General features: G+C 53.7%; 8 protein-coding genes across 8 annotated transcripts; 3 read left to right on the top strand and 5 right to left on the bottom strand.

Annotated features, from left to right (window-relative positions):
* Window positions 1-180: 180 nt before the first annotated feature.
* Window positions 181-1,835, bottom strand: Z520_00311 (uncharacterized protein; the record flags this gene model as incomplete). Its single annotated transcript, XM_016770832.1, has 2 exons — window positions 181-1,620; window positions 1,689-1,835. The coding sequence occupies 2 exons, from the start codon at window positions 1,833-1,835 to the stop codon at window positions 181-183; spliced, it is 1,587 nt and encodes a 528-aa protein (XP_016637742.1).
* Window positions 1,836-3,751: 1,916 nt separating this feature from the next.
* Window positions 3,752-5,641, top strand: Z520_00312 (uncharacterized protein; the record flags this gene model as incomplete). The annotated part of the gene is made up of 4 exons (XM_016770833.1): window positions 3,752-3,814; window positions 3,967-4,228; window positions 4,297-5,530; window positions 5,593-5,641. 4 exons carry the CDS (start codon window positions 3,752-3,754, stop codon window positions 5,639-5,641), a joined length of 1,608 nt encoding a protein of 535 aa, XP_016637743.1.
* A 4,540-nt stretch (window positions 5,642-10,181) lies between these two features.
* On the bottom strand, window positions 10,182-11,201 carry Z520_00313 (uncharacterized protein; the record flags this gene model as incomplete). The annotated part of the gene is made up of 2 exons (XM_016770834.1): window positions 10,182-10,382; window positions 10,536-11,201. 2 exons carry the CDS (start codon window positions 11,199-11,201, stop codon window positions 10,182-10,184), a joined length of 867 nt encoding a protein of 288 aa, XP_016637744.1.
* A 1,081-nt stretch (window positions 11,202-12,282) lies between these two features.
* Z520_00314 (uncharacterized protein) lies at window positions 12,283-13,491 on the top strand (the record flags this gene model as incomplete). Its single annotated transcript, XM_016770835.1, has 1 exon — window positions 12,283-13,491. One exon carries the CDS (start codon window positions 12,283-12,285, stop codon window positions 13,489-13,491), a length of 1,209 nt encoding a protein of 402 aa, XP_016637745.1.
* A 434-nt stretch (window positions 13,492-13,925) lies between these two features.
* Window positions 13,926-15,036, top strand: Z520_00315 (uncharacterized protein; the record flags this gene model as incomplete). Its single annotated transcript, XM_016770836.1, has 3 exons — window positions 13,926-14,013; window positions 14,116-14,261; window positions 14,680-15,036. The coding sequence occupies 3 exons, from the start codon at window positions 13,926-13,928 to the stop codon at window positions 15,034-15,036; spliced, it is 591 nt and encodes a 196-aa protein (XP_016637746.1).
* A 464-nt stretch (window positions 15,037-15,500) lies between these two features.
* On the bottom strand, window positions 15,501-17,039 carry Z520_00316 (uncharacterized protein; the record flags this gene model as incomplete). The annotated part of the gene is made up of 1 exon (XM_016770837.1): window positions 15,501-17,039. The coding sequence occupies one exon, from the start codon at window positions 17,037-17,039 to the stop codon at window positions 15,501-15,503; it is 1,539 nt and encodes a 512-aa protein (XP_016637747.1).
* A 730-nt stretch (window positions 17,040-17,769) lies between these two features.
* On the bottom strand, window positions 17,770-20,010 carry Z520_00317 (uncharacterized protein; the record flags this gene model as incomplete). Its single annotated transcript, XM_016770838.1, has 1 exon — window positions 17,770-20,010. The coding sequence occupies one exon, from the start codon at window positions 20,008-20,010 to the stop codon at window positions 17,770-17,772; it is 2,241 nt and encodes a 746-aa protein (XP_016637748.1).
* Window positions 20,011-22,116: 2,106 nt separating this feature from the next.
* Window positions 22,117-23,072, bottom strand: Z520_00318 (ribosomal RNA small subunit methyltransferase NEP1; the record flags this gene model as incomplete). Its single annotated transcript, XM_016770839.1, has 3 exons — window positions 22,117-22,593; window positions 22,652-22,911; window positions 23,027-23,072. 3 exons carry the CDS (start codon window positions 23,070-23,072, stop codon window positions 22,117-22,119), a joined length of 783 nt encoding a protein of 260 aa, XP_016637749.1.
* Between the last annotated feature and the right edge of the window lie 2,074 nt (window positions 23,073-25,146).

The raw sequence follows: 25,146 nt of genomic DNA on the forward strand, positions 1-25,146 counted from the left end.
GTGAGAAAATGATGAGAAGATGAGAGGATGACAGGAACGCTAAGAAAAACGCCGTGATTGAGCACCTGGATAATATCTGCTAAAGCCTGCGAGTGGCGACGTAAAGAATCCATGAAACGTTTCCTGGCTGCAATTGCGCTGCTTTATGGCTAGTGAATCGAAGGTCCTTTACTTTCATCATCAGAGCTCATCATGCTCAGCGCTTGGGGTCTCTTCAGGTTCAGGCTCTGCTTCGGCAACACTGATCACGGTATCAGCATCTTCAGTTTCTGGACTGTGTTCTGGCTCCGGGGTGGCAGGATCTTCACTGTCATCGGCGGTCTCGGTAGAGTCAGTGGCAACGACCGTCTCTGTGTGTTCAGGAACCGGGGTGTTCTCTGTCACTACTCCAAAGCCAGCCGGCAATGCTGATCTGGAACCTTCTCCGAGTTTGATAGCATCGACGAAGTTTTCCAGCTCAAGAACATCCCAAGAAGTACTTGAGTATCGTCTCCACCAGCCTCTCTTCATATTGGTTGCAATTATTTCCATCTTATCCTCTTGTCCAAGACCCAGGTCATTTCTGATTTGGGTCGCAGCTTGGTTTTCAGCAGGGACTGCGTAAGTAGGTATCACACTCGCCTTACGCTTGTTATACTTGTCGGCGATTTCGGCAAAACCCGCTAAAGCTGATGCTGCTGGTTCAGATGATGTTTCTTCCGGGGTGGGAAGAAGCACCAGGATGCAATTACCGCTTCTTGGCATCATACAAGCAGCCTCTACTTCTGCCGGAGTCGAGAGTGTAGGGATCGGAGCGACGGCTTCTGGAACAATCATTGGCTTTTCGTCAACCTCGACAATTGGCAGAGGAGATTCAGTAGGAGTGTCATCGTCAAGAAGGATCGTGCTAGAGCCCGCGAGATGTTCCTCAAAGTCGGAAGATTTATGGGCCGCTGAAGCTCTCGAGAAGGCAGCTGAAGCCGATGATGATGGCTTCGACCTGGGTTTTTTGCTTGACGACTTTGCTGATTTGGCGTCCTTGGGTGCTGGATCGGGGTTTGGAGGAGCAATCTGGCTGAAGAAGACCACCAAAGAGTCTCGATTGATCTGGCCGTCATATGGGACGGGAGTAGCCCCATGGGAAGGGATCAACCGTATCGCTGGGAAATCGAGGACCCCATACTTCTCGGCGGTAGCCTTGTCTCGGACCTGGGCGAAAGCAATACTGCCGAGGAAATCGATAGCCAAACTCTTGACTAAGGGATTGGTTGTACCTTTATCCGTGAAGACAATAGCTTTGGCCGGGGCATCTTCGGCGTCCAACCACTTGTCCAAGGCATCACCTGTCAATCTCTTAACATGATTTGGAATTTTGTCCTTGACCGCATCCACAATGCCCTTTGCAGATCTGGGACCCATATAATCCTCGACAGTGGGACGGCCAGGCTTGGAACCTGGTCTGACGAGCTTCAGAGTAGGAAAGCCTTGAACGCCCATCTGACCACAGAAGGGTTTGTTGGCATCATCATCACAGTCAATAGCCGCGACCTTCGCCAGGCCAGCTAGGTTCTTTGCCGCCTTTTCGTATGCAGGTTTGAGGTTTTGGCAATGTCCACACCATGGGGCGTAGAACTCGACAATCTGACAGAGAGGATCAGTCCATCACGCTTCCGGAAGCGGGTTGGGAGGCAAAGGCGGGGGCATCCTACAGAGGTATGGTTGGACTGTGCAATCAGGGAGTCGTATGTCTTTGCTGTGACTTGAAGCACTGGGGAGGATTTGCTGTAAAGAGCGTGCACATTGATCAGGCAGGTCAATGCGAGGACTAGGGATGTGAGCTGCATTGATGCAGGCATTTTGTAAGGCGATGGGAGGCGAAAAAGAGAGAGCCAGAAGATGTCAAGGGACAAGGTGGTGATGCAAGAATCTACCTCCCATAGATGAGGACATTGAGGTGATTGTTGAGTGGGAGAGTGAAATGTTGTTGCGAACACTCTGGCATGTAGTGAAAAAGCAGCACCTGCAGCACCAGCACCAGCGCAGCACAGCACAGGGCAAAGTGAGCAGCCACAGCAGCGTAACACACTTCCCCTCACTTCAGTGACTTCACCTTAGGTCACATCTCCTCGCCTCACCAGTACCGGTCTCGGTCTCGCAGCATCTGGGGCGAACTTGCCCTTGACATTCACTGCTCCTCCTCCATGTGTTGGTTACGAGATGGACCTCATCATCATTATTCTCAGACAGTTTGGGAGAAAGGTCGATTTACTCAAGTCATATTCAGTATCTGTCTTTCGTACCTCGTACTCCGCACTGTGTCCCTATCCACCTCTCCCTCCTCCATTCTGCTATCCATCATGTTCCCGAGGCACCTGAAGTCACCATGGACTCAGAACCAACGATTTTGCGCCTCCGAATGCCCTCACCTCCGAGATGCGGTTCCTCCATTAAATCCGACATCCGCTGCTTGCCGCATTGTCGATATGCCACCTTTACTCCGTGCCTCGTCCAACATCCATAGTTAGGGCAGAAAGAATGGACTTCGGAATCCGGAAGATCAAGAGAGCACAGCCTCAATGACGCCAAGTATGTGAAGAGCAGCGAGATGGGCTATCTACAAAACCACCAGGTCGAGTAAGTTCACTTCAGAAAGCGCCCCCCGGAACTAGCCCTAGCAGGCCATGCTACCCCATGCCTAAGAAGGCATGAATATGTAATAATTCTAGACCTAGGTCCTCCACTGGTGCCCGTCCCCTTGCAGCCCCCAGCCCTAGTGAGCCTGGTGAGCCGCCTCCCACGCCTCAGCCTCCCTACCTGGAGGTGGGTGGGAGGTACCCAAGACTCCGTCCTTCCGGGGGTCCCCGTTACGCTGGAGCCGGCGCCATGCCTTGGGATTACTCTTGCGTTAGCAACTGCGATGTTACGGTACCAACTTGTACGGGGGTCTGCGTTGATTCACGATCCTGAAACCAATCAGCATGCCGGGCGCATCAAACCTCCAGAGTGGCCCAGGAATAAGCCATGGCCCATGGCCTAGGTATACTCGGTATTCTCAGCCCAATGAAGGCCTGTGGGCTGGGAAACAGAGCTGTCGACAGATGAGAAGTAGATCCATAAGCAATGCATCATCTGGCATGGATTGTATTCGGCTGATCAAGCTCATTGGCACCGGTGGCACCTCCCCAGGGCCCTCTCCTCCTTGATCCATGCCCTGCTCCTCCATTGTCCATCAGCAGCCGACCATCGGGGAGGCAAACCCCCCTTGGGCCCTTTTCCACGCTAGGATGATGCACAGAGCCAGTCGAGACGACAAAGGATTCGCAAATCCCAAAGCTTAAAGTTGACGAGAATTAGTCAAAGGAAAGACACAGAGGAAGAGAGGGACTTTTTTTGCCATCGCCTATAAGACCTATCTGGAAAAATCACAAATGGCAAACTCTCAGCCCAAAGGGGACAATGAGCACCCAACCCAAAAGCATCGGAAAGTACGCAGATGATCAGATCGGCAACCTCCCCAGGGTTTCCCTCCTGGTTATTACTCGCGCCAGCCGACACCGAATGACTAGTGCCGACCAACTCCTGATCGTGTAGGGCTCCCGGCTCTAATTGAACTAGCCCAAGAGGCACATTCTTCCGTTGTCCTTCGGGACTTACCTTTCAACCTCGATTCTCTTTCATATCTGGCCACAGTTATATCGCCGTGTTCGTGGCTCTGTCCACCCTTCCTCCCTCGGAACTTCTCGACAACGTCCTCGAAACTTGCTATGGCACCATGGCTCAAGGGCGCGCCAAACGACCACATCAGAAGGTGAAGACGGGGTGTATGACCTGTAGGGTATGTACTGTGTAGTCCCCAAACCCGCCTTCCCCAACGGTTGATGGTTTACCACTGTGGCTGCCACTTCGCACCCATCCTCTTCCCCTCCCTGAAATACCGACTGTCCATGGGTTTAACTTCATCACACTTGATTAATCCGATGCGAGCAGAAACGTCGAATAAAATGTGACGAGGGAAAGCCTGCGTGTCGACAATGTACCGACTCGTTGCGCAAATGCGAAGGCTATCAACCGCCCCAGACATGGTTGTTCAAACCTCGAAAGGTGTCGGAAACCAAAGAAGTCACCGATAATACAACTACCGCCATTGTCCAGTTCGTCTCTCCTCTTGAACCCATCGGCGACTCTGAGGACAGACGTTCTTTCCAATTTTGGGTCGAACAAGCTGCTCCCGTCTTTTCCTCATATTTTGGTACGTCCTACCTCCTTGGGCGCCGTTAGCCCGCCTCTCCTCTTTCCGACACTCATTCCTGTCACAAGGTCATTCCTTTTGGGCCGAGCTGTTGCCAAAAATTGGTGTTGCTCAACCTGCTGTCAAGCATATGCTGCTTGCCACCTCATCTGTCGTCGAGGCGTCCGCCCTTCAAGGTGTCCCCCTCGAAAAGAACTCAGTTTACCAGACCCATTATACCAAGGCCATCCAAGCCACTTGCTCGTCTCCGCAGATTGAGAGCGTTTTAATGGCCTGCCTTCTGTTCGCCTGTTGCGAGTTCATGAAGGGCTCAGTACTACCGGGACTCCGGCATATACAGGCTGGCCTGAACATTATAGACGAATGGGTCAAATCTACCCGATCTTCAGACCTCCAAATTTCGCCCGCCGCAAAGTTGATCATTCAAGCAATAGCTCCCATCTTCCTTGCCTACATCGACAAGGCGCCGACATATGGCATGGCGGATCTCCCGATCAACGAGTGTGCATGTACCACCCTCATTAACACCCACGCGGAGTTACCGTGGGTCGAACACTTCACCAAAATTCACAGAGCCCATCATGCCTTGGACGGTATTGGCCATCATATCGCAAGAATGATGGACTACAGGAGAGCGCCCTGGCGACCATCACCACCACAGAAGGTTCAGATGTTGCTGGAGTCCTGGCGCATGCACTTTGAAACATTCGAATCGAGTCTGTTCGATGCCCAAAAGCCAAAGTACGGTTTAGCACTACAGCTGCTCAGAGTTCACTACACGATGCTGTCCGTGATGTTGAGAGTGTCGTCGAGCAAGCAGGAGACTGTCTACGAAAAGTACACCGAGGAATTCAGGTGGATTGTGGACAAGTACGACAATTTTGCAGAGATGTGGGCCAGCGACGAGTCTTCCAAGTTCTTCACCGGTATGGGAAATCTCGAATACCACATGGGGTATATTCCCCCTCTGTTTTTCACAGCTACCAAGTGCCGCGATCCGGCCACCCGTCTCGCCGCCTTGAAACATCTCAGCTCTCTGAGGGTGGTTGAGAACAACTGGACGAGTTGTACGGCGTACCTGATTGCACGAAAGATTATCAGGATCGAAAATACCCGGGCCAGCAACAACAGACACACTGGTCTCAAAGATGAGCATGATCTCATCCGGCCGGTGGAAGCATTCATTACGGACAAACGAAGTACTCAGGCGGGCCTCAATTACCTGGCTTTCCCCTACGATTCCACGCCTTTGTTGCAGGATACACTTGATCTACAAAGTTGTCCGTTTGGCCCCTCAGCTCAGTGGGTAAGTGTTTGGGACCCTTTTCCCATTCTCGATAGGCTCAAATACTGACTGTCCACAGCCATTATGCAGAATTATCCGCATTGGAGGATATCAAGGAGGTGGTGTAAGGCCACTCTCCACGGGATGCAACTGTGGGTTGCCACCGATGAAGGAAGCCTTAATCCTTCGACCCAAGACAAAAGTATGAAAATAAAGATGCCTCTGAATTGTTCAACAATACCTTTACAGGTGAAGCCTTGCGAGAGTTAGGGTCCTCTCACGCACCTTCTGTCCCAGCGGAGCGACAACTTCGCATCCACAGGAAGCGGAAAAATCTCTGGAGCACGACCGATAGCTGCGTCATTGGGAGCGTCACCGCACAGCATCACATCAAGTTTTGGGGGGCAGAAGGTTGGTCCTCCAGTCGATGATATTTTGGCTGCTGGCCTGAGACCTAAAATGGGACACACAATTCCCTGCCTAGAATATCCACAGTGATTGCCGCCTATGATTTGACCACGCATTGATCGAGGTCTTCGAGACGCTAATCACGCAAAGTTTGTGGTCATAACGGGCAGCGTGGGCCAAAAGGACACTGGATAAACGCTTTACAGACGCGTCTCTCGTCTTTTGCCTTGCCGCCAATTTTGGAACGCCAATCTCCCGCTCTCGTATAAGGGTTGGGCAAATAGACCACATCTTGGTCTTCTCAGCGGAACCGCGAATCCGCCATTATCTCAGCAGATGCAGAGGCAATGAAGGCTTGCGGTCGAGGACCAAGGGGTCGGAACCGGGGAGACAATGACATCTCGATCCCGCAGAGAGCCTGTGGCCTCGTAATGCTGGGGTCAGTTGGTCGAATACGGCCTGGGGGTGGGTGCAAGGATGATGAGATAATAACAACAGCAGGTGAGCGGAAGAAAAGAAGGGGCAGGCACCCTTCGCGTCTCCAGGATGCAGCCAGGGGTTTGCGACCTGTGAGCTTCGACCGACGCTACACGTATAAGGCTACATGTGGATGGCCACGGTCCTATGAAGAAGTGCTATATCAGACGATGACCATGCCGTAATCACTTTAATTCCACCCGCGGTAACTCGGAGGGGAGGCAAGTATCCCGCAGTTCTCAGCCCAATTCAAGGGCGGGCGATCTCGCTGAGTCCGCTTGGCACTCGAACAGACTGAGAAGGGGGGAGGTGTGCTGGGGTCTTGTGTGTGAGATGACGTTTTGAGTCAGAATCAATCACAAAGGACAGACACCCAACAGGACGGATTGGACCAAATACTGTTTTTGCAACAGATTGACCCTGACGCCAGCGACTGCCATTCTCGGAGGGAGCAGAGGAAGCACGGGGTAGGGGAGGATGATGGATGTGATGGATGTGATGTGCTGCCCCCCGCGTGGTGGTGGTGGCGGCTACTGTCCTGTCTGTCATGTGGTGGTGGCGCTTTGCAGCCAGCAACCAGCAGCTTGCAGGTCCTTTCGGGACCGTTCGACCTCGTTGATGACTGAGCTCCAGTTGATGGCGATCAAGAAGGAGATGATGGTGGTGGCGATCTGTGATGATGGTACAGATACCTTCCCTTATTCCCCTCTCCCTCCCGACGCCAATTCCGATACCGACGCCGACACCTACTATAATACTCCATACCTACATACCCAAGATAGGTAGACCGAAAACTCCGGTCCATCTACTCGCAACAGCCATACCAAGTACTCGTAATGGTAGTCGTAACTCCGGACGCAAGCCCCGGTTTCTAATGCGGCCGAGGGCCTCTGAAGCAACTTGCATACCTCGTACATGCCTAGGTACCTACTCGGTACATACAAAGCTCCGAGCATCCTGCACACGCACGGTGATTACTCTCTAACGCTGTTAACTTTTGGAACTTTTGATCCCCCCTTTCTCCGTCCTCGGAGCAAAAAGGGAAACAAGGGGGTTGTTGTACCCGGGGCCGCCTCTAGTCGCAGTAAGGAAAGCTGCTCGGTACGCCGCCCGCATAGGGCCGAGTAGGTACCTAGGTACCTAGATGCAACGGAGTATCGGTAATCGCATTGGAGAGATTGGGGGGTTGATAGCACCAGGGGGAGGGGGGGACGATGAAATGAGTGAGTGAGCACGATGCTGGTGAGTAGGTAGTGAGCAGTCTTCGACTGAAACTACGGGTAAACTAATTGCTCGTAGGGCTGGGGGGCCGTAGGGCTAAGCAAGGCAGAGACACCACACGCCAGGGGGGCTCACCCTGCGCTACCGGTAGTAGGTAGGTACTTTGCTTGTTTTGCTGACGGACTGACTGACAGGCAGGCAGGCAGACAGACAGGCAAGCAGCGCGGGATTACTCGTAGGTTAACAAAGACAGGTACACAGCTACATGGCACCGCTTGCTTGTGAGCTGGGACCGGTGTCTGCATACCTAGGTAGGTACGAGTTAGACACGAGCACCTGAGGAATATAATACGATGGGTATACGAGCAGAACACGTGTGTCGTCCCGTAAACAACTAACCACGTCTGGTGAATTCTTCAATTCCTTCTCCTCGCGGAGTACTCGCCCTCTACGCGGAGGCCTCTCGTATGCACCTAGCCCTATCTACGAATAGAAAGGGTAAAACCCTTACGTGTCAAAACCAAAACTCCTCCCTCGCGAAGGACGTGCGTAGGTAGTTTAGTTGGTTGCGAGTAGTCAGTACTTAGTAACATATGCTTACGCTTTTTGCGTTCCTAGGTACCTAGGTAGGTACCAATGGGACCTCTTATGCACTTTCCTCGTACGGCAGGGGCAGGCGGGCCCAGGCAAGGTTTCGCGCACGCATCGACCTATTTCGTAAGAAAGCATACGTCTCTCCCTACGAGTGTTATATGCCGTAATAGCCTCGTTGTCGCAATTCGCGTCAACTCGCATCGGTAACGAGTAATAGTTTCTTAAAAAGGGGGGCCGATTTGACCGGCACGGCCATTCCCCAAGGGCCGAGGGCGCTGCATACCTACTAATAGGGTACGGAGTACTTGCCGAGGGGATCGGGAGCTCGTACGAGTGTACCGAGTAAGAGGGACTCATAGGGCAATCGATTTGGGGGACCTGGGAGCTTACACGATTGGTTACGTGCGGCCGCTCAACGCGCAATCCTCCATCTCGCAACAATCATAGCCTTGAACAAAAGGGTAGGGTTCGTCGGCTCTTACTGGTGGGGGCTGTACATCCCGGAAGAGAGGAGAGATGCAAGGCGACTTCCTAGGGAGAAGGCGGATTCGGCTGCTTAGAACAGACAGCAAGGGAGAATCTGGTATGGACTCTTTGCGCTTCCGCTTCTCATTTTCCTTCCAGAAAAGATGTGAAACTGCATCGTCACAGTCTGGCACCCACCAAACCCGCTTGAGGCATGTGGAAATAAAGCCAAGTCATATTTAGTCAGCTCTCAAAAGCTTGTCTTGTCTTAGCCCTTGTATTTGGGTCTGAAACTCTGGCATGGACATGTCGAACTAGGGCCATGGTCCCGGGTAAGGTACAGGGTCGTATGAAATCCAGAGAATACCGCAGACTGCAGCGGCGTAAGCCAAGGAGCATCCCTAATCCGGAGCCGCGGCGCTTTGGTTCTACCAGATATGTCGCAGCTTGCACCCTCATTCAAGGAAAACATGTCCAAAAGGGTAGGCAGTCGATAGCCTCGAAGTCATTCTTGGGGGGGGATTTCCAAGCGATCGCCGGGAAATGATTGGTGGGCGACGGGGCCTGCTTAAAGCATAGAGTTGGCCGTCGGGCGTGAGAACAAGATCCCTCCAGGTTACTGTGGCCGTTACGAGGTACCTCGTACTGCCTCCAAGCATGCAGGGAAGATCCATGCCGGTGATCCGGAGTCTGTCCGGTTAATCATCTTGAAGACCAACCGCCCCTGAAACCCCAGACATGTCTGTCCCGTCTGGCAAGATGAATTGCAATCCTCGAATTTGCCAAATGGGCTGTTGGGGCTTCAAGAACAATCGTAGGTAGTGTGTGGACGCTTGTAGGGCGGCGGATAGGGTTATTGCCCTGTAGAGGGAATAATTCGAGAGACTCCAGCCCAACCAGGAAAATGCGCTTGGACCAGGGCTATCCCCATTGGGCCGGAAGTGGACCGTTACGACTAGGCGGCGCCCAGCGGGAATTTTGCTTGCTGGAGCCCGCATTCCTTGCCCAACAGGACCAAGTCCAGAGGCAGGGCCAGCCAGAGGAAGATCCAGATCGGCAGTGAGAATTGAAATCGCAATGTGAGTGGGGACGGCGACAGCGTCAAAGCACGAGGAGACAAAACGGTCATCTGCCTTCGCGCTTTGACCCTACACCGCCATCCGTGGCTCCGGCTCATATGTAAGTTGCGTCTTTTCCGCTCAACGGCAACGGTGTGCAATCTCGACTCTTGCTCATCGCATTCCGCAATGGTAGAGGTGAGGCCGGAGCTTCCAAAGTGCCACTGACCAGGAGGACGGAGCACCCCTACCTCTTCCTTGTTCTGGGCGATGGACAGCACCCCGACTCCCGATGGTCAGCGCCCCTCTCCACTTTCCTGGGCACGTATCAGGACGACGAACGCGCCCGAGGCATGGCAAAACGAATTGAGCCCGAATTGGGGTTTGCAAAGCATGCCCACGGTGGGAGCTTACCGCCAGTACCAAGGGATAAGCGCAGACTATCTCACAAATACCTCGCCTTCTCAAATCTCGAGGAGAAATCCGAGGCCTTTTTGACCATGTCCCTGCGCTGGGTGGCGGTGATTGCTGAACCAGATCCAATGTCTTTCTCCCGGTCAAAAGCTCGGGCACTAGGATCATCATCCAGAGGCTTGTTCTGGGAGGCGGTGTGGGTGGAGTAGAGGGATGGCCCGCGTTGAGTCTCCTGTAAACTGTTGGTGAGAAGACGAACTTGGAGGACGTGGATGTGTAGGCACAAGGCACAGAATGGAAACGCCAAATTGAGACATGCCACGCAACCCGACGGGAAAACGAGAGGCAGGGAGTTGAGGTGCCTTTGCCAAAAGAGTATGCTTACATTGTATTCCTTCAACCTTCGCGCCGTGGCTTCATCATCAGGACCTTTCGCTGGACCAGAATTCGACGACCTCGCGGATGTAGAAGCATCATTGATGCCCATGACCTCTCTCTTCAATCTTGCTTGCTTTTGTTCTGGGGTTTCATGCCACGACGAGTCCCCCGTGCCCGCAGTAATATGTGATGGACCCTTTGCCCCGCGTCCAGTGTTGAATTTGCGATTCTTCAGTTTAGTTGGATCAACTCTTGCAGACCAGTCCCCGCTGGAGGGTGCCACCGTCATCCATTCGTCACGCTTCACTGGCACTGTAGCTATAGAGCCCTGCGGACCTATTGACGAAGACGCCGAAGACTTGATAGGGCGGTCGTTGGCTGAGGGCAGACTGGGGCCGAAAGTATCATCATCATCATCATCCTCATCCGTCTCAGAGTCGCTTTCCTCTGTTGGTCTCGGAGGACTTGAAGGTGGGCGTTCGTCCAAAGGTGCTGGTGGGAGGCTTGGACCGACGACTCGAGGCCGTTTTGCGGAGGAGTTTGTGCCTTCTTGTGCAGATTTCGCCGGAAGAGGGCCAGTAGAAGAGTCGGACGACTCGCCCTCGTCGTCTTCATCATGGCTTCTCTTGCGGTTTTGCAGATGCGGAGGGAGCTGGGGTCCAATAGCAGACATGGTCGCGAAAGATTTGGCTACGGTACTGCTGGAATCGTGGGTCAAGAATGAGAGTGATGGTGATTCACTCTGTCGAAAGAACCCTGTAACACTGCTGTTGTCTGAGGCTCAACTCTTTCTTGTGTGATCGACTTGGACGATCACGCAGTCCCGCAGTTTGGGGATTGTGGGTGGCCAAGGGTTGACCAGCTTTAACCGGAAGTAAAGTTCCGGCAGCCCCATGTACCTAGGTACCTTCAAGCCAAGTAGTACCGAGGACTCGTAGGTACGACTAGAGAGCAGCAGCCTACCAGGTAGGCACCTAAATTATTACCTAGTCATGGACCAGGCAGGAGATCTGTTATTTTGATGAAGCCCAGCCCAGCAAAGCAAGGCCATCGCTCGAAACTCTCTACTTGTGTCTAGCCCTGCAGCCTCACGGGCCCCAATCAAAAAATGAGCACTTGATAGTGATTGCTTCATTCCTTGCCGTCTCCTCCTCACTGGTTCACGACCTGGTGTGTTTCCTCAAATCCAGCAACAAATGCAACAACCGAATGTGCCCTGCTGCATAACCGTTTCTCTCCCGCTGCGCCCCGTGGGCGTGCCGTGTCGTCGATTCGATGAAGCTCCAGTTCCGCAAGCGCCTGGAACAAACGCCCTGGTCGACCTCGCAGCATCCACCCGAGTCTGACCACCACTCATGTACCAGTCCAGGCGAGACTTGGTTCTCTTTCGTGATAGCTGCCGGTTCCCCCCTCAATCCACCAGGACTTTCTATGCACCATTTCCTTGACTGGGCGAAATGTTCTGCAATTGCCATTCGAGGCGCTGGGCAAGGCACATGCAGGGTCTCGAAATCCCCGAATCTAGAGGTGAACCGTTTCTTTCCCCCAAACACCAGAAGCCTCGCTCCGAGAGTTGCCTTCCTCATTTTGTGTTCCCAATCGTTCTTTCTAACATTGCCTTCTTAACGTGCGTGATCTTCTATGATTGACCAGCCGAAATAAGCTTCTGACCTGATCTGCTTCTCTCTTTAAGTGCTATGTGAGATCAGAGTGCCGAATCTACAGCTCACAGAGGCCCAGTCCCATCCAGCAACATGGGTGGAATTGATGTCTCTTCCGTGGTGAGCTCCATCATCTCAGCTTTTGGTAATGGAATGGATATTTTCCACCGTCTGGGAGGAAAGAGAAGGAAAACCAACGCCAGACTCCCTCGGCCGTCCGAGGAAGAACAATGGCTCCGACACTCGTTGAGGAACCGACCTGTGGAGATCAAACAAGAATACGATCAGCAAGTGGCCAGGTTTGGCCGTCAATTTGAAGTTGGGGACGCTGTTGCGCAGTCAAGTTTGGCACATACTCTTCTTGTCCTCAACACTGGGCTGATCAACTTGATCAATCATGCCCTTGCCGGAGATCCAAAGACGATATCCTTGTCTCAGAGGACCTTGTTCAGTCTCTCTGAAACCGCCGCTGTTGACACTATGACTGCCATCGGACAGCTGGGTTCGCGCCTCAGCCTAGTGTCAGCATCCAGACTGGCTCTTGAGTCGAAGGAGAGCCGGAGGTCTGACGAGAAGAGCTCTCACAAAGAACGCAAATCTAGTTCGACAGCATCGGCAAAAAAGACTAAGAGGCCACCTCCAGCACCATTACTGGTTCGTGGGGGTTGGGTGAGGTCGAGAAGCGGGTCTTCCGTTGTCTCTGGGGCATCTGCGAAGAAAGCGAGGGGAGAGCAGACGCACAAGCACCAACGATCCAAATCCGATTCTATGGTACCGAAGTCGTCTGCAGCCCGGTCCAGCGACTCCAGGGTAAAGCGGGAAGAGTCACTCAGCGAGGTGTCTGGCTCTACATCCAAAACAACCCCCGGTCAAGTGGAAGAGCCAAAGCCTTCCAGCAGACGCAAGTCCAGCGAACAGCCCCGACCACACAGTCAGCGAAGCATGCTCATCGTGCCTGCGGACTTCTTCGAGAACGCGCATAACAATCACGAGCAAGCTGTATTCCAACAACCGCCACCTCGACCGCCCAAGATTCCGCTCCATAGCCGGCCCAACCCAGCACAGTCCAGAGTGCGTCCGACATCGACCATGACATTCATGACAGCCAGCACCAAGATCGGCGAGATACCGGAATCTCGGTGGCCGGACAAGGTATTGCCAGAGGAAGGAGAAGGGTCGCGGAGAATGCCGTACATTATCCCTCCTCCGCTTGAGCCGAGCGAGCAGAAGAGGAGGAAAGGGTTCAAGTTCTGGAAAAGAGAAGACAAAGAAGACAAGAGGCGTGATATTGCCGCCTATTGAGACTTTGATTCGTTAAAGCATAGGCGTTTGCAGAGGTTGGTGGGCGTGTATGACGAAATCTCAGCGCCAATGCACCATTTGATGATGCGAGTGATGACCATTTTCCATGTATTTAATTGATACGACAATGAGATTCCCTCCAGATCCAGGTCTGAGACCTCCCTAGTCCATCTATCGTGCTCTCGTTCTCATGGCGCAGTGAATATTGAGGCTGCCCTTATTATGTAGTGAGGAGGTCGATCCCTTGCCACCGGCAGCCTTGTCCTCTGTCACTTTACCCCCGAGCTCCACACCAAACGTTTAATTTGTCGTGAATATTCATCCAACGACCAAGACAAACCCATGAAAATGACACGACCACTCTAATATTTTCCCTGAATCAACTCCTCTTGTCCCTCCCCAAACACCTTACCGCACGGGACACAATTCAAACCATGGCGACGGCTTCGGCTCCGGACAAAATCCCCGTCCCCAAGCCCGGCGAGGGCGAGCCGATTGTGTTCTTCGACATCCAGATCGGCGGTAAGTCATATTTTCATCACACACCCTTCCAATTTCGACCGGGAAATAACTCACCTCTCCTCTCTACACTTGTTACTAATGGCGGGAAATAAACTACACCAGGTGAACCGCTGGGCCGCATCAAGATGCACCTCTTCGCCAACACGGTGCCTAAGACGGCGGAGAATTTTCGCCAGTTCTGCACCGGCGAGCACAAGGGCATGGGCGCCAAGCCGATGGGGTATAAAGGGAGCAAGTTCCATCGTGTGGTAAGTTAGTTTGCCGGTGTTTTTTGTTTGTGTTTGCTGGGAACTCGTCTGGATGTGCGCCGTGGGAGAGTCTTGTGTGTGGTTGAGGGTCGGGATGGGGATGAGGAGGGAAGACCGGGGTAGGGAGATAGGGAGGACAATGTCGGTCGGTGGACCCTGGTGGTATGAGGACGGATATGGGAAGGATGAGAAAGATGGGAAAGGAATGGGTCGACGGGAAGGCCAGTCTTGCAGCTGAACTCCTCTCCTGCTATAACTCCCACATGGGCCTTTCACAGCCTAACGCCCCCCTTCCCATCTCCCACCATCCACCCCCCTCCTCTGCGCATCTCAATCCACACCAAACGCCAACCCCCTCTCCTCTCGCTGACATCGTCATTCCCCCCTTCTCCATTCTAACCTATCTCCCCCTCTCCAGATCAAGAACTTCATGATCCAAGGCGGCGACTTCCTTCACTCGGACGGCACGGGTTCCACCTCCATCTACCACAACGCGGCCTTCGCCGACGAATCCTTCGCCATCAAACACACCCGCCCCGGTTTGTTGTCCATGGCCAACTCCGGCCCCAATACCAACGGGTGCCAGTTCTTCATCACCACCGCCCCGGCCCCCTGGCTGGACAACAAGCACGTCGTGTTCGGGCAGGTCGCGGACGACGAGAGTATGCAGGTCGTGCGGATGATTGAGAATACGAGAACCGCGGGGCCCGGTGGGAGGGGGCAGGGGGAGAGGCCTGTGCTGGATGTTAGGATCGTGCAGTGTGGGGAGATGTGAGAAGATAAGGAAAATAAGGGAAGGAAGGAAGGATAAAAGAAGGCGAAAGTGGGAGGGAAGGGGGATAGGAATGGGGATAGGGCATGAGGTGGTGAATGGAGGAGCGGTGGTGATGGGCTCTTGAAGAGTGTCGTGGCTTGAGACTGGCCCTTGGTCGAGGAAAGCCAGAGGCCTGAGAAGGGAGTCTAGAAGGGAGAACCGGAATATGTGCCCAGGCTGTCCCGTACAGTGGAGCCTGGCAGCAGTTCATATCAAGAGCTCTCGCGCTCTAGAGGGAAAGAGAGATAGAAATGCATAGGGTGTGTCTCTATGTCATGTTCAATGTACCTCGTCCTGCGTGAAACGCAACTAGAACCGATCATTGTATTAGTTATCACTTTCATCACCACACTTATTCTCATCCTCATCCTTGTTCCTGTCATCTCTATTCTTACCTATGTAGGGTACCCAATCTCATCTATCAATCAATACACAAGGATCTCCGGGAACAGGTCATTCAGGAGACCCTCCACTTCGGACGCAGCGTGGAGATTGAGGTCCATGTCCATATCCATATCGATCCCCCACACCATGTCCATTTCCATATCCAGATCCATCGGCATCGTCAAAGTCTGGCGAGCACAATCCGCGAAAGGCACTGGCACCGGTACTGGTAATGGTAGTTGTTCCTCTTCCTGCTGCTGGTGCTGCTGGTGCTGCTGGTGCTGGTACTGTGGTTGGTTGTAGTGAGAGTCAAAGAGGGCGTCCTCGTCGAACCAGTCCAGACCGGCACCGGTACCAGTACTATCCAGCAGCGGCAGTGGCAGAGGTAGCGACGGTGGCTGTGCGAGTCCATATCCCACATTGATGTCTGAAGGTCTGGACGCGGATAGTCCACTAGCATACCACTCCCCCTCCTCCTCCATCTCCTTCTCATCAGAGACGGCATGCGCGGCCAAGGACACCCCCAACACCGTGCTCGTCGTCTGCTTCGCCCGAATAATCTCCTCGGCCATCTCGCGCGGCGTGACGCCCTGGAGTTTCTTGAACACGCGCTGCAGGTGCCACTTGCTCAGCCCGACCTGCGCGGACAGCTGCGAGAGGCTGAGGGGTTGGGGGTTTTCGGATGCCGACGCTGCTTGCCGGACGAGGTGGACGGCGCGGTCGATTTTGGTGTGGATGTCCTCTTCCAGTTCCACACCGTAATCAGCGGCACTGGCAGTGCCCGTGCCAGTATTTGCATCGCCGTATTGCTCCGGACTCGTCTCAGCCGATGCAGATGCAGATGCAGATGCGGGCGCGATATTCCGACAAGCCACGAGTTCCGCCTCTGCACCGGACGCCGAACCGGGCGTGGGAGTAGCCTCTGGTGAAGACGAAGAAGAAGATGAAGACGCCGCCGATGACGAGACACCCTCAACCACACGCGCGGACTTGGCCCGACTGTTCGGCTTGCACCGCTTACACGCCCTGAACCCGCCTCGCTCCGCCTGCTGCGCGAGGTCGAAAAACCGCACATTGGCGCGTCGAGCCAGCCGCGCGCTGCAGTTGGGCCGGCAGTAGATCTTGGTGGTGATGACGGCGTAGACAAACGCGTCCGTCGCAAGGGCGTCTCGGGCGACCAGGGCGCGCCAGCGAGAGGTCTCGCTTTTGTACGCAGTAGTGGCTGTGGAGGGATAGGCTGGAGAGGGAGAAGAAGATGCAGAAGAAGAAGGAGGAGAGGGGACGTGTGAGTCTAACTTTTCATGCCATTGGTGTTGCTGTTTTTGGCGGTGGTATGTTTGAACTTGCTCTTGGGATTGGGATTGGGATCGGTTTCGTTGCTGTGGTCTTGGTTGTTGGAACGAAAACGCGTTGGGAACAGGCCATTGCGACCTCGGGAGGAGTACATCTTCCGCTGTCATCGTCATAGTCATCACCGCCGAGGGATCCAGCATCGACTGAGCGGCCGAACTCATGTCGTCGTCCTCGTAAGGGTATGGGAATGGGAAATTCATCGTCGCGGGATCAACGCCCGCGAGCATTGTTGCAGAAGGCAAGTGTCGAGGTATTTTCACCCTGTGTCGTGACTACATTCGTTTCTTTCCCTGGTTTGATCTGAAAGCGGGCGTTGCCTTTCCCCGGAATATTGCTTGTCAGTGTGTGTCAACAGTGTCAAGGGTAAGGTCAGTCTGGAGGGGATTTTGAGAGTCAGACGGACAGAGTGGTTGATAGATACTAGGTACATATACATATCACTAGACCATAATTATCAAACAACTACCTCGTATAGTACAGCAACAACTCCGAGGAGTCAAGATCCCCCGGCGGTGAGACACGGGGCCACGGGGAGTCGCGTTGTTGATTGGTCACTTCGACAGCAATAAATGGGCAGATCCCACAAGCTTTGACGGACTGGCTTATGCCCACTAGGTAGGCTTGGAGGCCAAAGAGCCTCCGCGGAGCAAGTAAAAGACATGGGGATCTCACGAAGTGATTCGTGTTGATGCGTAGATGTATTGATTTCTAACCAGTGTATATATGTATGTATATATCTATTACCGCAAATCGAATGCTATATTGCTGGATTATTCCCTCCCATAACAGGACTATGTATCACCAGTAATGTAATGAACCTGAAATGGATATCCTCTGCCGCAATCTCTAGGCCGAGACACACTCTCCTGCGCTATGCTGGTCTGTCCTACTATCGTCCGATGAATCCATGTAATATCATATGCTGATGAAATACTGCCTCCTTCCACACCCTTACCTTCACCTCCGACTGCTCGCTTTACTCCTCCTGCTCCTCCGGCTCTCCACCGAGATCTGACTGACGCTGTCCTCCGGCCTGACCTCCCGGTCCGTGACATCCAACCTGGCCAGTTCTTTCTGTTTGGAAACCACGCTCGCCGTCTCTGCCTTGTCGTCCTCGTCTGTCACATTTCCTCCATCTCGCACAAGGTGGTTAACTTTGCCGATAATCGTCCGTGGCCCGGTCGCTGCTGGTCCAAAGTTCGACCTCGCAGACACGAAGCTGCTGGACTTTCCAATGTCGGAACCAGCCCAGGTTGCCGCACGAGATGGTGGAAGCGGATACTCCGCAGGGTCTCTGCGGCTGTGCCGCGAACTGATTCGACTGGCTGGCTTTATCGTCGCTTGTGAGTCGTGGCCGGAGACGTAGCTACCCACCTTGGATCCTGCCTGGGACTGGTGAGCAGATGCATGACTCGATGCTTTGGAGGCTGCGTGCGACTCATGGGCTGAGACATGGCTCGGTGCTTTTGAACCTGCATGGGACTCGTGCATCGAGATATGACTCGCCGCTTTGGATCCTGCTTGGGATTCGCGGGCGGTCACATGGCTTGGTGCTTTGGATCCAGCCTGCGACTGGTGCATCGAGATCTGACTTGGAACCTTGGATCCTGCCTGGGAGTGGTGCACAGAAACGTGGCTTGCTACTTTTGACTCCGCGTGTGAGTGGTGCGAAGACACACGGCTCGAAGAACGGCGAACCGACTCGGCCACATGCAACACCGTCCTTGCCTCTTCGTCCTCCGGCGCATTGTCCTCAAACTCATCCCGCCGACTCCTTCTCGACCTAGAGCTGTGTCGGGACTGAGATCTCGACCTCGGCTGCTCCGCCGACGAGCGACCACTAAGACTCCTACCGAGACGACTTGTACTGCTCGCGCGGGATCTCGACCGACCACCGCCACCAGACGCACCCGAAGCTTTCGATTTCACCGTCAGTGCAGTCGGAGCACGGTAACTTGTCGGCGGCGGGGCATTCGTGCTCTTTTTGGACTGTCGTGACGCTTTCGAGGAAGCGTGTGACGCTGCGTCAAAATCTCGTGGGACGACCCCGAGGCCAACTCCAGAGTCCATGCTCACTCTCCTTGTCACCGAGGCAGGACGTATCGTGGATGCTTTATCAGTAGGCGCCGGATGATCGTGGTCGTACATGGTGATGAGTTTCTGGTCGCTAGGTTCTCGGGTTGTGTACGTGTATGCTGAAGGGGCTGGTTCAATAGCCCGATAGCCATACTTCTCAGGAACTCCAGGATACTCGGAGGGGACAGTGGAGTATTCCGCGCGCACCACGTTCACGGGTTCGGAGACGCTGCGACCGGTGACAGAAGGGCGTGGGGGAGGCACAAACTTGTGCTCGTCTCGATCGTCACGGCTGTCTTCCTTGGATCGGTTGCTGAAGGCGTAGTGTAGCGCGGCGCCGGCAGCGACGCCGAGGAGGGTGCCAACAATGGCTTCACCTGCTCCACTCCCACCGCCCGTGGAGTTGTTACCTGTGGATGACGCTGGCGGGCCGGAAGAGATGAGATTGGGTGTCATGCTGTTAACAAGATCGCGGGCCACATTCGCGGCGTTGCGAGCTTCGTTAATCAACGACCCAAGAACATCCCCGGAAGGCTTTGGCTTGGGTTGAGTATTTTGAAGAGGCACATCTGGTGGGCTTGAAACATACGACGGAGCCTTAGATGCAACCTGAGATGGTGCTCTAACGCTCTTCATGTTGGAGACGACGGATTTTGGAGCTGCTACAACGGATGGCGCTCTCACAGTCGCACTCCGATGAGACACCACACTTCGCGTGTCCGCATTCTCCCTGTTGGCATCGTCGCCGAATGCAGGCCTGTAGACCGCCTCGATGGAATTCCCATCAAAATCGATCACTGCGGCCGAGTAATATCCCGAGGCGTCCCGCTGGCATGGTTCCCCGTGGATCTTCCCACCAGCCTTGAGGGCAGCGAGGAAAAAGTCCTGCACCTGTGCCCGAGACGCCGCAGGGAAAGCCACGTGTGCGGCCCCCGCGGGCACGCCGGGGATCTCTTGTGTGATCCAGAAGTCGGCCGGAGTATTAGGTGGAGACGCGGGGCCAAACCCGATGGTGTGCTCTTGCCGGCCGCGGAAGACGTAGTTGAGCGGTTGAAGGGCGGAGAGAAAGAACGAAGTCGAAGTCGGGAGGTGGCTGACGGTGAGGGTGATGGAGGAAGGCATGGATCGTCGAGGGGGATGGAACTGGGTGCAAGAAAACGCTATAGAAACAGGGACGCAGCGCCTGATACTGTATGACCGCTGCTTGTGCTGGGTCGAGAGCAGCCTGTCAGTGTCTTCCTGGGTGTCGACAAAGATGGGTCTCGTGGGCTTCGCAGCTTGTTTGCCTGCAGGAGCGATGGGTCTGGAGCCCTGGCGAGACCGTGCACTCGCAATCTGAATCCACCAATCTCCCACGGACTGTGTAACCGTGATGGGATTTCTGTACGGAACGTGAAGGAGGTCAGAGGGCTTTGAAATGGTACAAGGTCAAAGAGAAGGTAGGCAGTTGTTCACAATGATACTGTACTGTATATAAGATCCTTAGTAACGAGAGGAGGAGTCGAACGAAAGATCAGCAACGGGCATCCAACATGACTGGTACCAACCGGCGGTTTATTCGCTACAAGTCTTGTGATGATCAACCATCCATCGGAAAACGATTCTTCTAGTCCATGAAACCATAGACATGGGGTCAAGCGACCCAACGGCGGGATCTGGGAGTGGCCGATGGGGGTACCTGCGCCTTGCTTCCTGTAGGCGCCTGATTTTTCCCACTAAATCCCTAGGCCCATCTGACATGGAAGGCGAGACGAGGGGCTAGGGACATACAATGCGTGATGCATGCTGGGTGAGGCGAGAAGAGGCTCCAGATGTGGATGGTGGCAAACGAATCGAGAAAGGCGGGATGGCGATGAAACGGTCTGATGCTGGGGAGAGTGCCACGTCGAGAAGCGGATGGCAGCGGTGGGCCGGGACGAAGGAATTGTCCGGGACAAAAGCGATGGAAATGGCAATGGACAAGGGAAAATGGGAAAAATGAATATTTGTCGAGGCTTGATTGGGAGCGCAGGGCATCTTGATGGAGCCGGGGAACTGCGCTCCAGCATGACTGGTTGAAACTGATTGAAACTGGTTGGTGTCTGTTTTGATTTCGGTCGGGCGTCAATGCATCGACTTACTCGTCCTGAGTGACTGGGTTTTCAGTAGTTGGTGGGTGCTTCTTACCTCTGGCTCAACACTCACCCTCAGCTTCGCCCTCACGGCCCATTTCTCGATAGAGGGTGTGACACGACCCGCATACATATCACCAGGTAGCCACCATGTACTGAGGAATCAACGTCTCCATCGGTCTTGGGTTGCCGAGGATGAGCCTTGGATGACCAAGTGAGTGATTCGACCAGGTTGCTTTTGTCATTGGGGTAGGAAGTCGAAGCTAGGCAGCATGATGACAACAAGGAGAGCCTGTTCGTTTAAGAGAAAAGGCCCGAGATTTGACGAAGAAACGCGACAGAGAACTCGACTCACTTGCCTTGACCCAGCAGCTAAGGGACTGTCGCGGCAATGGAGAAGATGCAGATGCAGGCAGATGGCGGAAGAGAAACATCGAGATGCTTGCAGGAGTCTGTCTCGTGATGCAGGAAGGGTTTACAGCCATCACTGACTCACGTGACTCACCCCCAGGCTGCAAACACTAGCCCAGCTGCACAGGCTTAGAAGCGTCTATGATGGCTCGGAGGATGTTGCGGATGAATATCACGACGAAACTAGAGCACAGGAGCGTGGACTTGTGGAAGATGATGGTATGTAGATACGAGGAGGTGGTTAAATGCACCACCTCCTCGCCCAGCTGACTGCTGGGGAAGCGGCAACCTACAGCAGATTCCGCTTGCTGCTACACAATGGACATGTAGAAATGCCCGCATGATTATCAAAGGCCATTGATCGAGACCGGCGACTCTCCTCCAACTTTTGTTCATCACTCATGTTTTGATGGTGTAGGGCAGGTTGACGTGCACCTACGGGTATCTCAGACGGAGAATAAGAAAATCTCGCCTTGAGGATTTGTTGAACCATGTTATGTCTTGTTGTGAAAACAAACGCCAGATCCAACACTCCCCCAATGCAGCACAAACCGTTATCGAGGTGGCCATTCAGGCGAGTGAGCATCGATGTTGTGATCGAGCCCATTCGCCCAAATGGCCCACGGCTGGAAGTAAAGAGAAAAAATCGCGATCTGCGAGGGAAAGCATCAGTCTTCTGTGTAAGGCATTACCTTTTTGTGGGAAATTAGATGATTCTCCACGCGTCCTCGCAAGCGTGGCAGAATTTGCTGCAAGCAATGCTGGCGCTGAGGCTGTAGTTGCTGATACTGATGGATTCGTCCTTGAAGGCGTCGGCAAAGTCGTCCTTGCCCTTGGCCATGGCCCCGACAAAGACGCAGATGCTCTCGTTGTCTCCCAAGGTGTCGACGTAGTCGCGAACTCGGACGACTTCGGCATCGAAACTGAGCGTGACTTTTCGGCAATTCGGTGGGAGGTGATCGGTGATGGGGTTCTTGATGACCTTGAGGAGTTTCTCCTGCGAATTCACCGATCGAATGGAGAGCCGGTGCAGCAGCTGGACCATGAGACCGGCGAACCGCTTGAAGGTCCTGGGAATGCGCACGGTGGGGCTGACTTCGATCAAAACCCCCTTCGCCGTGTGAATGTAGATCTGTAGTTTCCCCGCTTTATTGATGGGAGAATCGAGCAGAGTAAGCAGGCACTGGACGTTGAAGTCAGCTCGCCACTACAAGAGGATGTTCAGTGGGATGTATAGCCACCTGATGGGTGATGTCGGGTCGGGCATCACTTATATCGCGGCCCATCTTCCGCATGACACCGATATGCTCGTCGCTATTTAGGAGTGAATACTTCTCCTCTTTCCCTCCAGGTTTTCCGCTGTGTGCCGCTCGGTAGGTTTCGAGAGAGGCATTTGACAGCACCACGATCAGTCTTTTCGTGTCTTTGTCACTCGCTGCGATGGGGACATGTTGTTCGGCGACGAGTCGAGGAAGTTCGGGCGGGGGGAGGGACTGCGCTCCTGCAGAGAAAAGTGTGAGCCCGGAAGATCATGACCGTTGGATCCTGGAGGAGCAGGAGAGTCATGCAACGGTAGGAAGGGTCTTTGGGGATCGACCCTGATGATTTGAACGTACTCGAGCGCTTTCTTTTGACGCCAGCTTCAACGGATCTAGAAGACATTTTGGCAGCTGTGGGTGCAGGCAAGGCAGGACGGGGGCGGTGTATGCAATATGCAATATGCAATATGGCTCAAGTATTATTCCGGTATCCAAGCTCTGCAAATATCACAAAGCGAAAGAAGAGGCGGGCGTTGATTAAGGATATATTCGAAGAGTTACTGAGCAGTGAAGAAGACAAGGAGGATGAAGGATGACTGTGTCTGCAGGGCTCGGCTGTCGGATTGAAGTTTGTTAATAGATTTTTTGCACACGATCAAAATCGAGTCTCCACTCTCCCGCACCGCCGACCGACAACCCCCGCGCTGGAAAAGGCTTCCGCTGCTGACCTGGGCAGTCTGTCAGTATGGCACTCCTACTCGTACCCATATCTGGCGACCTTGCTGGGAAAAGTCTCCATTTGTTACCGGTGACATATCTCCTCTCCCCATTTGAAGCTGCTCTTCCTGACCTCCATGGCTTGCTTCCAAATCAGATGGTGAACATGTCCAGCCCCCTCGGCCTCGTCTCGGATACTTTTCCATTAGTCTTGATCCTGGACGGCCAGCCGTGGAAATCTGCGCCTCCAGCGCAGCGTGAAGTCGCCGAGAACGTCGGTCGTAGTGTATTTCATATGTTGCCGATGCGTGATAGTCGTAGCGCGTAGTATAGCCCTGCTGTATAGACTTGAGTTTCACGCTTCAAAAGATTGCGGGCCCTCTTCCCGCACTGTGCGCTGCCGTAGTTTTTTCCGACCGCGCCGAGAGATAGATGGATGGATGGAAGGATGCAGAAGTTCAGAAGTTTCGTCAACAAAAAAAGAAAGGAAAGGATACCTAGGTAGAACTTGAACAGAAACCGTCGGAGGAAAGGGGGTTCATTCCGCAATTACCACCACCACCATTACCATTACAGCAGCTCCCCCCAAACAACACCCGACCAGACCAGGCAACCCCAACAACATGCTTTGCGGTGAGCACAAGGTTCGCCAACAAGACCAGACCAGGTCACCGTCGTCTCTGTACTCCTTGAGGACCAGGTCCCTGTAAAGAACCTCCTTTCACTCGACATGGTTGAACGTATTTCCTGCGGAGTAGGAAGCAAGAAGAATGGGATACTAGAACACACACACACCCGAGCTGGAATTCCACCAGCCCCAACAGATCATATCAAAGACTCAAAAGCAAAGAAATCCCAATCCGGCATAATTCTGCACCGTCCCCAGCGTTCCCGCATTCTTAGATAGCCGGAGCCGTTGTAGTCGTCAAGGCCGGCCTCTCGAACTTTGTGATGATCCACCAGGCATCTGTACCTCGTCGAAACACGGACATTGAGAACGCGGTCAGCCCACATGCACATGTCCCAAATCCTCTGCGTAGTCGCGATACGCGACCTAGTTTTCTTTCCTTCGGGGTTTCCACACCCCCAAAAACTCACGCGTGTGAAAAGCAAGGGTCGAAAGGAGACTTACGCAAGACACCCGGCAACCACCCCAAAATACTCAGAAGGATATTGATCAGAAAGTTCGAGTCGCAGCCGGTCTTGAAGAAGACGGCCAGTGGCGGCAGGAACAGAGCCAGGAAGTACAGGCAGACATCGCTCTAAGAGGACGGTCAGTCGACGTTAGATGGAACAGTGGGTTTTATAGAAAGGCGGTATCGATCACGGGGTAATGCAATGCGCATTTCATTTGAACCCCAGTGATCAAATTGGATGATACAGGTGGGAGCAGAGCAGTCCCGTCCTGAAGAGAAGGGGAAAAGAGGGGGGAGAGCGAACATACAGTGGAAGATGCGGGACGAGCCATTGTTGTGACTTGTGATTGTTTGTTGTTGTTGTTTTGCTTGTTCCGTTTCTCGACGAGGACGACGAGGGTCGTGCTTTTGTTACTTGCGATTTGTTTTTGTCGTAAGTCTGTTTTTTCAGTAAATTCTGACGGTTGTCTTATGGGCAGTTTTCAACTGTGATGCACCAACATTCTCGAGCCGAAGGATGGGAGGAGTTGATCCTTTGTATCAGCCGCCACGATCCTGCGAAACGCTGCTTAAACCCCATCAGGTGACTTCATGTTGTCCATGTTTGGCGCGAGAGGCGGAGAG

This window comes from Fonsecaea multimorphosa (assembly GCF_000836435.1).
Source record: "Fonsecaea multimorphosa CBS 102226 unplaced genomic scaffold supercont1.1, whole genome shotgun sequence".
In the NCBI taxonomy this organism is placed as follows: Eukaryota; Fungi; Ascomycota; class Eurotiomycetes; order Chaetothyriales; family Herpotrichiellaceae; genus Fonsecaea; species Fonsecaea multimorphosa.